The 15,000-nt window shown below is 45.5% G+C and overlaps 1 protein-coding gene across 1 annotated transcript in view; it reads left to right on the top strand.

Annotated features, from left to right (window-relative positions):
• The first annotated feature begins 6,469 nt into the window (after positions 1-6,469).
• Positions 6,470-15,000, top strand: part of LOC125030963 (trichohyalin-like) — a 31,053-nt gene continuing 22,522 nt past the window's right edge. The window contains exons 1-9 of the mRNA XM_047621382.1: positions 6,470-6,563; positions 7,128-7,267; positions 7,385-7,445; positions 7,613-7,693; positions 8,620-8,690; positions 9,350-9,541; positions 10,005-10,788; positions 13,631-13,752; positions 14,542-14,723. Coding sequence (XP_047477338.1) covers positions 6,470-6,563; positions 7,128-7,267; positions 7,385-7,445; positions 7,613-7,693; positions 8,620-8,690; positions 9,350-9,541; positions 10,005-10,788; positions 13,631-13,752; positions 14,542-14,723 — 1,727 coding nt within the window. The remainder of the gene's footprint in view (positions 6,564-7,127; positions 7,268-7,384; positions 7,446-7,612; positions 7,694-8,619; positions 8,691-9,349; positions 9,542-10,004; positions 10,789-13,630; positions 13,753-14,541; positions 14,724-15,000) is intronic.

The following is a 15,000-nucleotide window of genomic DNA, read 5'->3' as shown; positions in this document are numbered from 1 at the left end:
TACGGCTTGTTACCTTCGTCAGTATTTGAATCACCAATGAAATGCAGAAAGAATGGCAGATTTCGAAATTGGTCTCTGCTGAAGTGATTAGACAAATAAGGCGTCTGCTCAATCGTCAGTTGTATGGTCTCTTTTCCAACGATGAATGGGAGATTTCGGATGCTGGGCGAGGGACTCCTGTTGGCTTGCTTTGCTGTTAGGCACTGTGTTTGTCTCCTCTATAATGATGTCGAGAGTTTCTTCGGTATAAAGGATATTGAAATATTCCATCGGGACACGGCAATCTTCGGTATGTTCTGTGATTGATTGATTATTTAACATTATCTGACGCGTCAACAGCTAAGGTCATTAGCGTCGAATACCTTGTGGTCGTGAAAGTGCTGCAAAAGGTTGGCATCATGACCCTTGATCACTGTGATATGGTACTACACGTTATTGTCTATGATGTCACCCTAATCATCGCTGTCGTTGAACAGATTAGTCTCATCGTCACTGCCACAGTAGCTTGCTGTATCATCATGCCTTTCCATAAGCTCAGGATCAATGAAGTCCATTTCATGAAGAATAAAGTTGGTTTGACTGTTTCTGAAATAAAAACATGTTATCATATGTATCAAAATGACCAAAACACTAAACATTTTTCCCATCCACTATACAAGGGTCATTCCCACTAAACCACTTCCATCCACCACACCACATCAGCCTCACCTACTACACTACTCCACCTATTACATCACTTATTCACCTATTACATCACTACCCACTTCACTACTAACATACCGACTAAACCACTGCCCTACCCACCGTGCTACTGCTTTACACACGACTCCAAAGCCCTACCCAATGCTCCAGTGATGTAATTACTAAACCACTGTCCTTCCCCCACATCCCTGCCTCATATGTCCTGCTCCAAACACTACACCAGTGACATCCTCGTTATTCCACTTCCCTACCCACCACACCACTGCCCCGCCCACTACACTATTGCCCCATCCACTACAATGTTGCCCCATCCACTATGCTGCATTACTACCCACATCTTTGCCCAACCCATTACACCACTGTCTTACTACACCACCTCACCTACTACACTATCCCCCTACCCACTACTTCACCAATGTGTCTACTACAACTGGCCATCATGCATACCTATCTCAACTCGCCAAGATTTTGGCGTATCGAGCTTAATGATGTATTCCTAGCTCACACTATGTACTGCGTTTAAAGAGATGATTTGATACCACTGTCCTTTGTTTGCCATACTAACTAAAATCATGATGTATTCCTGTCAAGTGCAGAAACAAGATAGCTGATACGTCACTTACGGTCTAGCAACGTTGTATTGGCATGGAGCTATATTCGGTGATAAAATATTACTGAATCACACCATTCCAGCAGAAACATATTAGGCATTTTATTTTTCTCTTTACTATTAAAAAAAATTATTGAATATAAACCTTAGCCACAGTCAGAGGTTAGGCCACCGGAGTAGAATGTGTATTTTTTAGTTTCTTTACTGACAAAAGAAATGTTACTGTTGATAAAAATACAGATGTCCTTTGAATTAAACAGGCGAAACTGATAAAGCAAGACATGTTTCCGCCACGTATAAAGATTGCTGTAAATATTCTAATAATTTTCAACGTTCATGGTAGTCTTTAGAAAGTTATTGTATATGTTTCCTCTCAAATTTTCATGTTTGTTATTAATTGGAAATAACACAAAAAAATTATATGTTCAAAGTGTTGGAAGGACTCTCACAAAATCAACTGATAATTATTGAACATTATAATGCAAGTTTTGGGATTAGTAATACACCCGAAACTTTCCGACGTTCCAGCAATACGTGTGTCTACGCGTTTGTAACGCACGAAGCCTTGCCGCGCGAAAGAATTAGGGATCCAAAGATCACTAGCCGAAGTTTGGGGTTCAGGTTCGCAACGGGCTATGGATATGGCCTGGGGTGAAACCACCGTTGCATAATACACGTTCTATGTAGGTGGCCAACAGTGACCATGGTCAACAGCCTAGGTCATTAGCGGCGAACACCTTGTTAGATTGAAATGTTAAAATATTTAAAACGTTTTAAATCTATCAATACATGTCTTATAAATAACAATGAATATTATACTAAAAATCAAAGCATAAATATCATGCTCTAAATGTATAAGATTATTGCATAAACATTATGCATAATTTAATTCTACCCTAAAGAAACAAATAAGACCTTCTATGTCACAATCCTCCCCTAATACATTTTTCAGTGTATATTTGGGAAGACATGTACATACGTCTCTGGTCTGAGAATGTTACACATCTTTCCACTACATGTGGGACCGTTAATGGCTCTTGGCATCCCTCACAGCGTGCTTCACTTTAAACTATCATCGGCCCATGAGTCAGTCTGTGTGCTCGATTCTCAGCCTTGTTAATACAACTTCTACTTGGCTGGGATGGATGCTGGTCATCCAACTGCCAAGGTCATCTCTAATCTCTCGCAGTTTGTTTCTAGAGGTGTGCCTCCATTGTTCCCTCCATTTATCTCGAAGACAACTCCTGATGCGGATTTCAAGTGTGTAGGAGACGAAAACAAGCATTACAGGGTTGAACGGCAGCTGCCTTAGCCTTCCAATCAGCTCGCTCATTCCCACTGATAGGGACCCTAGCATCTTTTTACGTGCTGACATCTGTGCAAGCCAACATTGAACCTCCCTCACCACTGGATGTGATGAGTCTAAACTCTTTAAACTCTCTAGTCATTTTGACTGCTGCAAGGATGGCATATATCTCTGTAGTGAAGATCAAGGCTGTTAGAGAAAGACTGCCAAATTCAGTCTTCCTTCTGCTCACTGCTGCAAAGCCCACACCATTTTCCGATTTCGAACTGTATATTTTGCATCTGACCCTTGTTACTTAGATGTACCTCACTCTCTTTGACTTCCGGTTAGGATCTTTCCCCTTTCCCAATACCGACCAAATCCAGCTCGACTTGATTGGTCCAAGGGGGGAAGTGGGGAGTTTCAACAGCCAGAACCTAAGAGATATTTAAATTGAGATCTTCCACAAGATTCTTCATTCTCTTACCATAGGATCGGCTACCCTCAAGGGGGTTGAAAACCAATCTGGATGTAGGAGATCCCGGAATCCTTTGTAGTCTCGTGTAGTAAATCAGGTTCATGTTGTCCCGGTGTAATGAAAGAGGTGGTTCTCCACTCTTAGCATACAGGGACTCCACAGTTGCAGACCTGAAAGCCCCTGTACAGATTCTGAGAGCTTCATTATGAACTGAGTCCAATATCCGGAGAACAGTGGGAGTTGCCTCACATCTATAGTCAAGTTTACTACGAATAAGCGCTTGGTAAAGCCGCAGAAGCGTTGTGCGGTCTGCACCCCAAGATATGTGTGAAAGAACCCGAAAATACTAAGTGCTTTTGTAGCTTTCTCCTTTAACTGTTTGATATGAGGCACCCATGTAAGCCTTGAGTCAAAAATTAGATCCAAGTTCTTCACCTCTCCAACGATATGCAGTGGGTTTGCTCCTAAATAGAGGGAAGGGTGGAGTTTCCCTCGTTTGTGGAAATACACTGCCATAGTCTTGCTAGAGAAAATTTGAACCCTTGGTATATTGCCCACTGCACAGCCTGGTTTATTGCAGTCTGCATGTGTCTTTGCACATCCTGTAAGATTACATGAGACAGCAATTGGAACGACCTTTACGATGTCATTAATAGCAATGGCAAACAGGGTCACACTTAAGACACTCCCTTGTGGGACCCCTTCCAGCTGATCTTCCAGGTTAGAGAAACTGTTTCCCACCTGATCTCTAGACTTCCTGTCAGCTATGAAGCTTTGTATGAAGGTAGGTAATGCTCCTCTTAAACTAATGTCATACAGCTTCATGAGTATGCCATACTTCCAAGTGGTATCATAAGCCTTTTCAAGGTCAAAGAAGACTGCTAACATGTGACGCTGTGCGAAGGAATTCTGTATAGTAGTTTCCATCCTCACAAGTGCATCTGTGGTCATATCCATATGGATATAACCCCATATCCATATGGATATGGGGTCAGCACGTTTTCCTTTTCTAGTAGCCATCTTCTCCATCAGCTTGCAGATGCAGCTAGTGAGAGAAATTGGTCTGGAATTTCCTGGTATGGACGCATCCATGCTAGCTTTAGGGACAGGAATGATTATAGCCTCTTTCCATGTGAATGACTCGGTGGCCTTCCTATAGATCCTATTGTATAGGTCCAACTTTTGGGAGTAAGTGAGATATCATTTGGTGCGGAATATTGTCACTTGCTGGGGCAGGTTTATGATGTCGTTCCTGTTCAGTTGGAAGAGTGGAGAATCAAGCAGCACTTTGCTCCAGAGGAGATCTCTGTCATGGATTTAGCTCATTTGCAACATCTTTTTTGTCCATGAGGATTATGCCATCTATCTTCAGAGCAGGTGGTGACATGGATGTGATCTTATGCACCTTGTCCCATACCCATGTTAAAGGGGTCCCAGAGTTGATCAAAGAGACATACTGTCTCCACGACGTCCGTCTGACCTCCTTTAGTACTCACCTGGCCGTGGCTCAGATCTTTTTTATAATGATTCAAGGTTACATCGCTGAGGCATCGTTTCAACTGCCTCAATGCAGCTTTTCTTGCTCTGACAGCTTGTTGGCATTCATCAGACCACCAAGGTACCAGAGGTTGACGGCACTGCCTGCTACTTTTGGAAATGGATGCTTTTGCTGCAAAGTGAATTCGTGATGTGAAGTGATTAACAACATCTTGAACACACTGGAAAGCATTCACATATTCTTGCAATACTGTAGTTGATGTAAAAAAAACCTATTCCCACAGCCTTCATCTGCAGCGTCGTCTGCAGGTGGATGGCCTAAAGGGAATATCCTGACGTACCATCACTGCTACTCCTCCAAGACGTCCATTATCAAAGGTCCTATAATGGGAATGCTGCCAGGCAAAATACCTAGCAGCAGAGGCCCCTGTGGATGTGGTGGCAGTTGGAGCTGTTACCGTTGAAGCCTCTGGAGCCTTGACTGATGGCTCCAAAGACCTTACTTTGGTAGGAGTTTCCTCAATAGACCCCTCACTCCTACTCTGTTTCTGGTGGAACAACTTACCAGAAGCAGTTTCAGCATTTGAGGACTGAGGTTTAAAGGTAGTGGCACAGTGTATGGTGGAAGAAGCATTAGAGGGCAAGGGATGGCGGGAAGGAGAACGGGCAAGAACCAAGGCAAAGGACTTAACTGGTTGTGCAAATAGCACATGGGCATGTCGCTTTGCCTCTGGAAAACTTGCTCCTTGCTCCTCATTACCAATACTTCTTTTTCAAACTTTACCTTTTACATTGCTTAGGAGAAGCTTCATGAGCTTCTTAGCAGTGGTAACAGCATATTGGACTTGGACAGTTGTCATCTTGATAACCTGTTGTACCACACTTGACACACATACACTTGGTTGTCCATTTTCCCTAAAACAGCAAGAGTAGGCTCCATGCCCATAACCCTAGCAGTGGAAGCACTGCATAGGGTTGGACACATAGGGATTTACCTTGAGGTGGTACCATGCCAACTTAACTGATTCTGAAGGACTAACATTTCAAAAATTAGAAGGAGAGCTGGTGTCGACTGTTCCAAACCATCAACTTTCTTCTTAAAACATTTTACTACCCCTACATTTAGTCCCTCTAACAGTTTCTCCTCAAAATACCTCATCAGGTTGCGGGAAAAGACAATTTCCTTACACTGATTGTGAAAACATAAGACTTGAACCCCAGGAATGTCGCATATCGCATGCAGACAGTCACTCTTGTCTGGTGACAAAACCTCAACTCTCAAGCTACCATTTTGCTGTGGGATGATGCAAGGATCATGTTGACACACCTCAACTATCTATCGATGTACTGCAAAAAACATCTAGATCCATGATTGATACACCATCAGTGGTCTCCGCTACTTTTCTCCTTACCTGGTTTGGGAGGCCAGGAACCTTTACGATTTCCATTCTTGCCTTTTGGAAACTGAAAAGGTTCCAGAGTGACAACATACGACATTTCAGAGGGATTGGCCAGGGGATTGCGTAGGTCGTCAGGGAGAGAACTAGTTCTTTGTAGATTTATAAAAATCACAAATTAGAATTCATTTTTTCATTCAAGTCCAATGATGGGAGGCTATAGTTGGGTCTCAAAATCTCTCACCAGCCACAGGGGTAGTGAGAAAATATACGCAGTCACTATTACAGTGCTGATGGCAGTCGCGGTACCTGTGCGCTACCGACTCGACAGTGCCTGCTTGACCCTAGCAATATTTGAACAGCCAGTGGACGTGTTCAAGCCTTGATCAAGCCACCCATCCAACCAGAATAGAGGATCAAAGAGGTGTGTTGCTAGCTGCAGGTCGCAGCTAGCAACAGGAAGCCATCTTGTCTCATCCCGCACTGGTGACCCTTCCATTATGGACAGCCTTTTGGTCCGGCTCACCAGATCATTGGGACCTCAAGCCCCCCACCCTCACCGCTGCAAGGCTGCTCCTGTTAGAAGGGCCATGGGTATGATCTATATTTTCAGAGAAAGTTACTGCTTCCTGGTCTGCCTAAAGGTTTTCCTTTTGAAGATGACTTTATCTTCACGTTTTCAGAATGTCTGAATCCCGAAAGGGATGTTTTCTTACCATTACTGAACCACTTTCAAAGAAGGTATACTGAGAAAAGGGGGAACTAAATAATGTCATTTTATTTAGCCAATATAATTAGACACATAATTATTTGAACAAATTTACTCGATTTTGTTGTAATTAAGTGGAATAAAGCAAAAATTCCACTCTTTATTTTATGGTAACGATGTGTTCCACATCTTCAACAGCCATCAGAATACTCTAGAGGAAAATTTTATTTGTTTTAGGCTTACTAGGCTAATTAGTTTGTATGGTATAATGTCATATCTTATACTTTAAGAATGATTTGTGCTTTCACTGGAGAAATTTATTTACCGTATATTACGTATGTTACAGAAATCACTATTATATTGATGAAATATCTTTTTTATCAAATCAACTTCCAGTGCAGAAATTGAATTACTAGTAGAATTTCAAATAAATTTCCATTTCTGTACAGGTCGCGGAATGCTACCATACATTTGGGTTTTCGAGTATACTAGGAACTTCTGCAGAGGACCCGGATGGATAATGGCCCAAAGAAATTTTTCATCTGGAACTACAATGTTGACCCCCTATAACATAGTTGCTTCTTTGTGGGTAAACAACTATAGGTAACACAATCACAAGCCGGAAAAAAACGTAATGTAATCACGTGAGTATGTACCTTTCCCCTCCATAAATCTGCAGATTCTAAGGCTCTTTATTTTCCTCTAGGCCTCAAGCTGTCTTGAACTGATTAGCAGTTCAACACAGGCTCGGCGACGCATTGGACCTTGTTGGTTGGTTACTGGCAATGGAGATCCCGGCCGCAGTCTCCATTGATCGGGCCAAATCACATGGTTTTCATTGCGTTTATAGAGGAGGCAAGATATTGTCTAAGTTCATTCCGGAACTTGTACAAGAATCTTGCACGCTTTCTGTTTCATTTTCTGTTTTCTAAAGTCTTCAATTGGTTTTATTCCCGGACATTTGTAGAGACAGAGGTGCCATCTACATCAGAAGAAGCTACTGGCATTACCTTAGGTATGTCTACAAGAAGACAATGGATTATTCTATATTTGTTGAAATTGCCATTGCTTTCTGAATTCTGCTTCATGACTAATGCATGTTAAATAAGAGGACCTCCAACAGAACCACCGACAGGACCTCCAACACAGCTCTCGACGGGACCTCCAACACAAGCATCAAAGGGACCTCCAACAGAGCCCCCGACGGGACCTCCAACACAGCCCCCAACGGGACCTCCAACACAGCCCCCGACGGGACCTCCAACACAAGCACCAACGGGACCTCCAACACAGCCCCCGACGGGACCTCCAACACAAGCACCAACAGGACCTCCAACACAGCCCCCGACGGGACCTCCAACACAGCCCCCGACGGGACCTCCAACACAGCCCCCGACGGGACCTCCAACACAGCCCCCGACAGGACCTCCAACACAGCCCCCAACGGGACCTCCAACACAGCCCCCGACGGGACCTCCAACACAGCCACCGACGGGACCTCCAACACAGCCCCCGACGGGACCTCAAACACAGCCCCCGACGGGACCTCCAACACAGCCCCCGACGGGACCTCCAACACAGCCCCCGACGGGACCTCCAACACAGCCCCCGACGGGACCTCCAACACAGCCCCCGACGGGACCTCCAACACAGCCCCCTACGGGACCTCCAACACAGCCCCCGACGGGACCTCCAACACAGCCCGCGACGGGACCTCCAACACAGCCCCCGACGGGACCTCCAACACAGCCCCCGACGGGACCTCCAACACAGCCCCCGTCAGGACCTCCAACACAGCCCCCGACGGGACCTCCAACACAGCCCCCGACGGGACCTCCAACACAGCCCCCGACGGGACCTCCAACACAGCCCCCGTCAGGACCTCCAACACAGCCACCGACGGGACCTCCAACACAGCCCCCGACGGGACCTCCAACACAGCCCCCGACAGGACCTCCAACAGAGCCCCCGACAGGACCTCCAACAGAGCCCCCGACGGGACCTCCAACACAGCCCCCGACGGGGCCTCCAACACAGCCCCCGTCAGGACCTCCAACACAGCCCCCGACGGGACCTCCAACACAGCCCCCGACGGGACCTCCAACACAGCCCCCGACGGGACCTCCAACACAGCCCCCGACGGGACCTCCAACACAGCCCCCGACGGGACCTCCAACACAGCCCCCGACGGGACCTCCAACACAGCCCCCGACGGGACCTCCAACACAGCCCCCAAGAGCCCCCTACGGGACCTCCAACACAGCCCCCGACGGGACCTCCAACACAGCCCCCGACGGGACCTCCAACACAGCCCTCGACGGGACCTTCAACACAGCCCCCGACGGGACCTCCAACACAGCCCCCGACGGGACCTCCAACACAGCCCCCAACGGGACCTCAAACACAGCCCCCAACGGGACCTCCAACACAGCCCCCGACGGGACCTCCAACACAGCCCCCGACGGGACCTCCAACACAGCCCCCTTCGGGACCTCCAACACAGCCCCCTTCGGGACCTCCAACACAGCCACCGACGGGACCTCCAACACAGCCCCCGACGGGACCTCCAACACAGCCCCCGACGGGACCTCCAACACAGCCCCCGACGGGACCTCCAACACAGCCCCCAACGGGACCTCCAACACAGCCCCCGACGGGACCTCCAACACAGCCCCCGACAGGACCTCAAACACAGCCCCCAACGGGACCTCCAACAGAGCCCCCTACGGGTACCTCCAACACAGCCCCCGACGGGACCTCCAACACAGCCCCCAACGGGACCTCCAACACAAGCACCAACGGGACCTCAAACACAGCCCCCGTCAGGACCTCCAACACAGCCACCGACGGGACCTCCAACACAGCCCCCGACGGGACCTCCAACACAGCCCCCGTCAGGACCTCCAACACAGCCCCCGACGGGACCTCCAACACAGCCCCCGACAGGACCTCCAACACAGCCCCCGTCAGGACCTCCAACACAGCCCCCGACGGGACCTCCAACACAAGCACCAACGGGACCTCCAACACAGCCCCCGACGGGACCTCCAACACAAGCACCAACGGGACCTCCAACACAGCCCCAGACGGGACCTCCAACACAAGCACCAACGGGACCTCCAACACCAGCACCAACACCAGCACCAGCACCAACACCAGCACCAACGGGACCTCCAACACAAGCACCAACGGGACCTCCAACACAACCCCCGACGGGACCTCCAACACAAGCACCAACGGGACCTCCAACACAAGCACCAACGGGACCTCCAACACAAGCACCAACGGGACCTCCAACACAAGCACAAACGGGACCTCCAACACAGCCCCCGACAGGACCTCCAACACAAGCACCAACGGGACCTCCAACACAAGCACCAACGGGACCTCCAACACAAGCACCAACTGGACCTCCAACACAGCCCCCGACGGGACCTCCAACTGATGGACCTGGAACCGGAACAGACTATGGGGATGGACCCGGTACTGGAACAGACTATGGGGATGGACCCGGTACTGGAACTGATTATGGGGATGGACCTGGAACCGGAACAGACTATGGGGATGGACCCGGTACTGGAACAGACTATGGGGATGGACCCGGTACTGGAACTGATTATGGGGATGGACCTGGAACCGGAACAGACTATGGGGATGGACCCGGTACTGGAACAGACTATGGGGATGGACCCGGTACTGGAACAGACTATGGGGATGGACCCGGTACTGGAACTGATTATGGGGGTGGAACCGGAACAGACTATGGGGATGGAACTGGCACAGGTGGCGGAAATGGAACCGGACCAGGCGGCGGGGATATAACCGGACCAGGCGGCGGTGATGGAACCGGACCCGGCGGCGGGGATATAACCGGACCAGGCGGCGGTAATGGAACCGGACCAGGCGGCGGTAATGGAACCGGACCAGCACCAACACCAGCACCAGCACCAACACCAGCACCAGCACCAACACCAGCACCAACGGGACCTCCAACACAAGCACCAACGGGACCTCCAACACAACCCCCGATGGGACCTCCAACACAAGCACCAACGGGACCGGGACCAGATGATGGTGTATATGAGACGGATATAGACTCCATAGATGATGGTAAGATCAATTTTAGCATCAGGTTTAATCAGAATGGTTATGAGATAAAGGTCAGGAATCCTGATACTTATTGATGTTGGGGGTGTCAGTACGTTTTGGCAATGTTTTGGTACATCTTGTACTACAGGTCAGCTGGACACTTGCTCTGCGCATAACATCTTGCAATCCTCAGCATGGGTCTGTGACTAGATTCTTAACAAGTTTTATGGTTAAATTCAGAGAACCAGGATAGTTATAAAGTTATGAATACATCTAGACTTTGTTATTCATATAATTTATTCATACAGTGTAATATACCATTATACAAGATATACAGCTTGCTGGCCGGGCCATATATAAAAGGCCTGGGCGAAGCTAGAACTTTGCAAATCTCAATCACACAGCTTACTAGTAAGATCCTAATTTTCCACGGGAAAGGGATTCAGGCCTTCTCATGGTTTCATTTTCACACGCTCTGTCACAGCATTATCTCTAGCCTGTGCTACTGGTCGAAGCCAATTCTCAGTTCCCAAAAGCATAAAGAATAAATGCAACTTAAGTAGTTATATGTAGCCCGACCTTGAAATCAAATGAGTAAATATTTTCAGATTTAGAATTCTCAGGCATACTTACAGAAATAATTGACTAGTAACATAGCTGTTGATTGCAACAATACAATAGTCTACCCTTAAGAAGTCCTGTCATCGATTATTGATTGATATAGTAGTCTATCCTCAATGAGGTTTTTTTTTTTGTATTTTTTTTTTTTTTTTTTTTTTTTGTAAGGCCCCATTACTGTATAAGTCACTGGTATTTATCTTGCCCACAACTCTACGCCTGAGCTGTGCAGAAGGCTGAAGGGAACTGACCTTATTTCTCTAAAACTTGGGTACTAGTTTTCTGCTATCTGTTCTACATTTTTCATGATCTAACTTCTAATTTTGATAAAACAGATGATCTAGGACAAAATTATGTGACACCATCAGGTAGATTATCTCTATCTAACTCTATCGCCCTGACTGGCAAGAATAAATACCTTGTCCACTGTAATACAAGTTTATTTATTGTATTTACACACTGATGGCGCTACAAGTGCTTAGTCACCAAGGAGTCAGTTATTAGTGCTACCTATCTCACTTGCTTATCCTTTTCCTCGACTTTTGGAAGGGGTCTTTTGCAATATTTAATTGCCTTAAATGTTATCGAGATTTTAATAACAGTGTTATAACCATGACATCAATAACAGTAATAACAGTATCGATTATCAGCTGTATTAATAAGAAAATTACATTTTCCCGCCAATTTAAGGAATGGGGAAACCAGGATCGGTTACTAGGGCTACTAATAGATTCCTTGCCGGCTGAGCACATCTTGAGCCATCTGTATGTAACAACATTCACAAAAAATACAGGGGAAAGAACATAAATCCGAGGCGGTTAGGTTAATTCCATTCCTAATGTGCGGAGTCTTCCTTCCTTTCTGTCTGATAGACTTTCCTCATCATAGTTCATTGAGAGTAGAAATAACTGAGTAAGCATACAACCGCCACTGATTATCTTTTTATTATTATTAATATTATTAGTCGGGTACTTAGTAGATTTCTTTCCAAAGTAAGTATATTTCACACGAAACTCCATCGCGATATATCCACCACTGTACTTAATCCCTCACACTGTCATAGCATTTACACAAAGACGACTATTGCTTAACTAGCGCGAAAAATAGGGTCTTACAGTTAAGCGGGATGTAAGAGTATAAAAGGGAGGCATACGACTTTGAGAATACCATGGAGCGCGTGATATCAGTATGGGTTCAGTGCAACCACACATCCCTTTAGTTTTGTTAGTGTCGAAAGTCCTAGCATATTATGTTAATTCTATATAATACATCTATTCACTGTCAGTATATAATCTGTACCAAATATTCCTCTAACTTTATATTGAGAATCGGTACAAATATGTTGTATCCACACATTCATAAACAATTACATATACTTAAACATGCACACACTAATACATTACGCAAAAGCACGCACGTACGCATACACATATGAAAATGGGGAGGGGGGAGGAGAAGAGGGGGGAAAGAGGAGGAGGTATACTGAGTGTTAAAGAGGAAGGATGAGAGGACGAAGAGAAAAGGGGAAGAAAAGATGGAAAAAGGAGAAAGAAAAGGAAGGAGAGAAAGAAAAAGAAAATTGAAGGACAACAATAAAGACGAAAAGAAAAGGGGAAAAAGGAAACTAAACACAGGATACGACATAACAAAACTATAGATAGTTCAGGACCGAAAACGGGTTAGGAGGGAGTAAAAGAGAGGCCACCAGGTGCTATAATCAGGACACCGAGCAAGGCACGTGATCCAAAAACAGTATATCATCTCTTGATATTCACCTCTCATAACTCTATATCTATCTAACCTTATGGAAGACAGACAACAAACATTCAAAGATCAACAGGGGTTACATACCTATTTTTTTATATATATACGTCTGGACCGATTTTAAAAAATTACCTTGAAATCTAAATCTTCAGGTACGCATAGGTTTAGTTAATTTGTGAGTAACGAAAAAGTGTCCGTCGATGAAAACGATGTGAGCAATATCGTCAATAATAAAGAAAAAAGTAATAAGTTTCAGATTAAAAAATAAATAAATAAATAACCTAAGCTGTTGTAGTTCAGACGATAAATCTGTATCATCCAACTGAGTGATATAACTATCATAGAAAAATGCCCATGAATAAAATGCCAGTCAAAAATGGGACTGCCCTTGGAATAAAAGTCCAGAAACTGTGTGGTTGCTAGCCACAGAGGACTGAGAAAAGTACTGAGGTTTAACCAAATCCTCATTCCTTTTCTTCAGAATTCTTCATGTCCGTCACCTTCACGATCTTCCAAGATGAAACGAACACCATCATGATCAACCAGGCAGTGATGGCCCAAATGATAGCGGAGAAAAAGACTGTTTACTTTATTACCATGAATGTAAGTTTAAGATTATTAACATCCTCTAACTTCCAAACTACAACAGTTTATATGTGGCATTTCTGAAGCTTTACATATAAAGATTCGCTTCGGAAATTTACTGTAAAAAAACAAAACATGTAAACATAATTAATAGTACCAGTTGATTAGAATAAAAGCTAGTAAGGGAAACTGGGCCGTAGCTCCTTGCTATTGGAAGTGACCTTGCCAGATGTAGCAAATGAGGTGATTGAAGTGTGTGTATGTGTGTGTGTGTGTGTGTGTGTGTGTGTGTGTGTGTGTGTGTGTGTGTGTGTGTGTGTGTGTGCATATATAACCACACACACACTTTTGTTCCAACTTGCAGTTTTGAAAAACAAAGTTATTTCATATAAGGAATCAATAGAAAAGCATTAAACAAATTGATATACTGGTATGATTTTAGTTAGAAGCAAAACATTATGAAAGCTCTAAAAATTGGAAATAGTAAATGACAGCTATTATTGTTTATTTAACTATCTCTCTTCGCTTCGCAAGCCTGTGGAAACTTTCAAGTGCATTTCTCAGATACAGGCAAAATTCTTTTTTTTTAATTTTTCTTATTACAAACATTGTTCTTTATATGGAAAGTTGAAGTATGTTGCTTGAAGTTTACATCAAATTGCTTCCATAATCACATAAGGCTTTTTTGTAGCCTCTCCGAAACACTTCGATACACTTTGATGGAAGCTTCAAATAAGATGGTAAAGGTACTGTACTTGACGACTCTGCGACTTATCTTATTTATAGACACCACTCTTCGCTTCGCAGGTGATAACGACCTTTGAGGTGAGCACTACGTTGGCCCGGCTGAAGAAAAATACAGATGGGGACAACCAGCGTGAAAGTCCACAAGCGCAGCAGACCAAGGAGAAGTTCGTGTCCATGATGGATTGGCGTCAAAACGTCACCCAAATTCCAGCCAATGAAGTCTACTGCATGAACACTTTAATGTGAGTGCCGGGCTAAAGTGAGTCAGCTGATACGGGACGCCCCTCATCCCCCCCCCCCCCCCCCTGTTAAAGGCACTGTTTTCATCGGATGTGTGCCCAAGTTTCAGTAGCAATAAAAAAGCGCCTTTGAACTACATCGGTATCAATCTCGCTTTTCAGTTCATCTGTCTGAACCTTCAGCGCTTTGATTGTACAAGCCACATGAGGCTAAAGCAGCCTTTGCGGGCTCTGACCCCTGGCTAAAGACACTCAGTATGCTGGCGCAACCTTTGGCCGC

The sequence above is a fragment of the Penaeus chinensis genome, chromosome 12, assembly GCF_019202785.1.
Source record: "Penaeus chinensis breed Huanghai No. 1 chromosome 12, ASM1920278v2, whole genome shotgun sequence".
NCBI lineage: Eukaryota > Metazoa > Arthropoda > Malacostraca > Decapoda > Penaeidae > Penaeus > Penaeus chinensis.
Note: the sequence above shows the minus strand (reverse complement) of the source record. Positions and strands in the feature narration are given on the sequence as shown.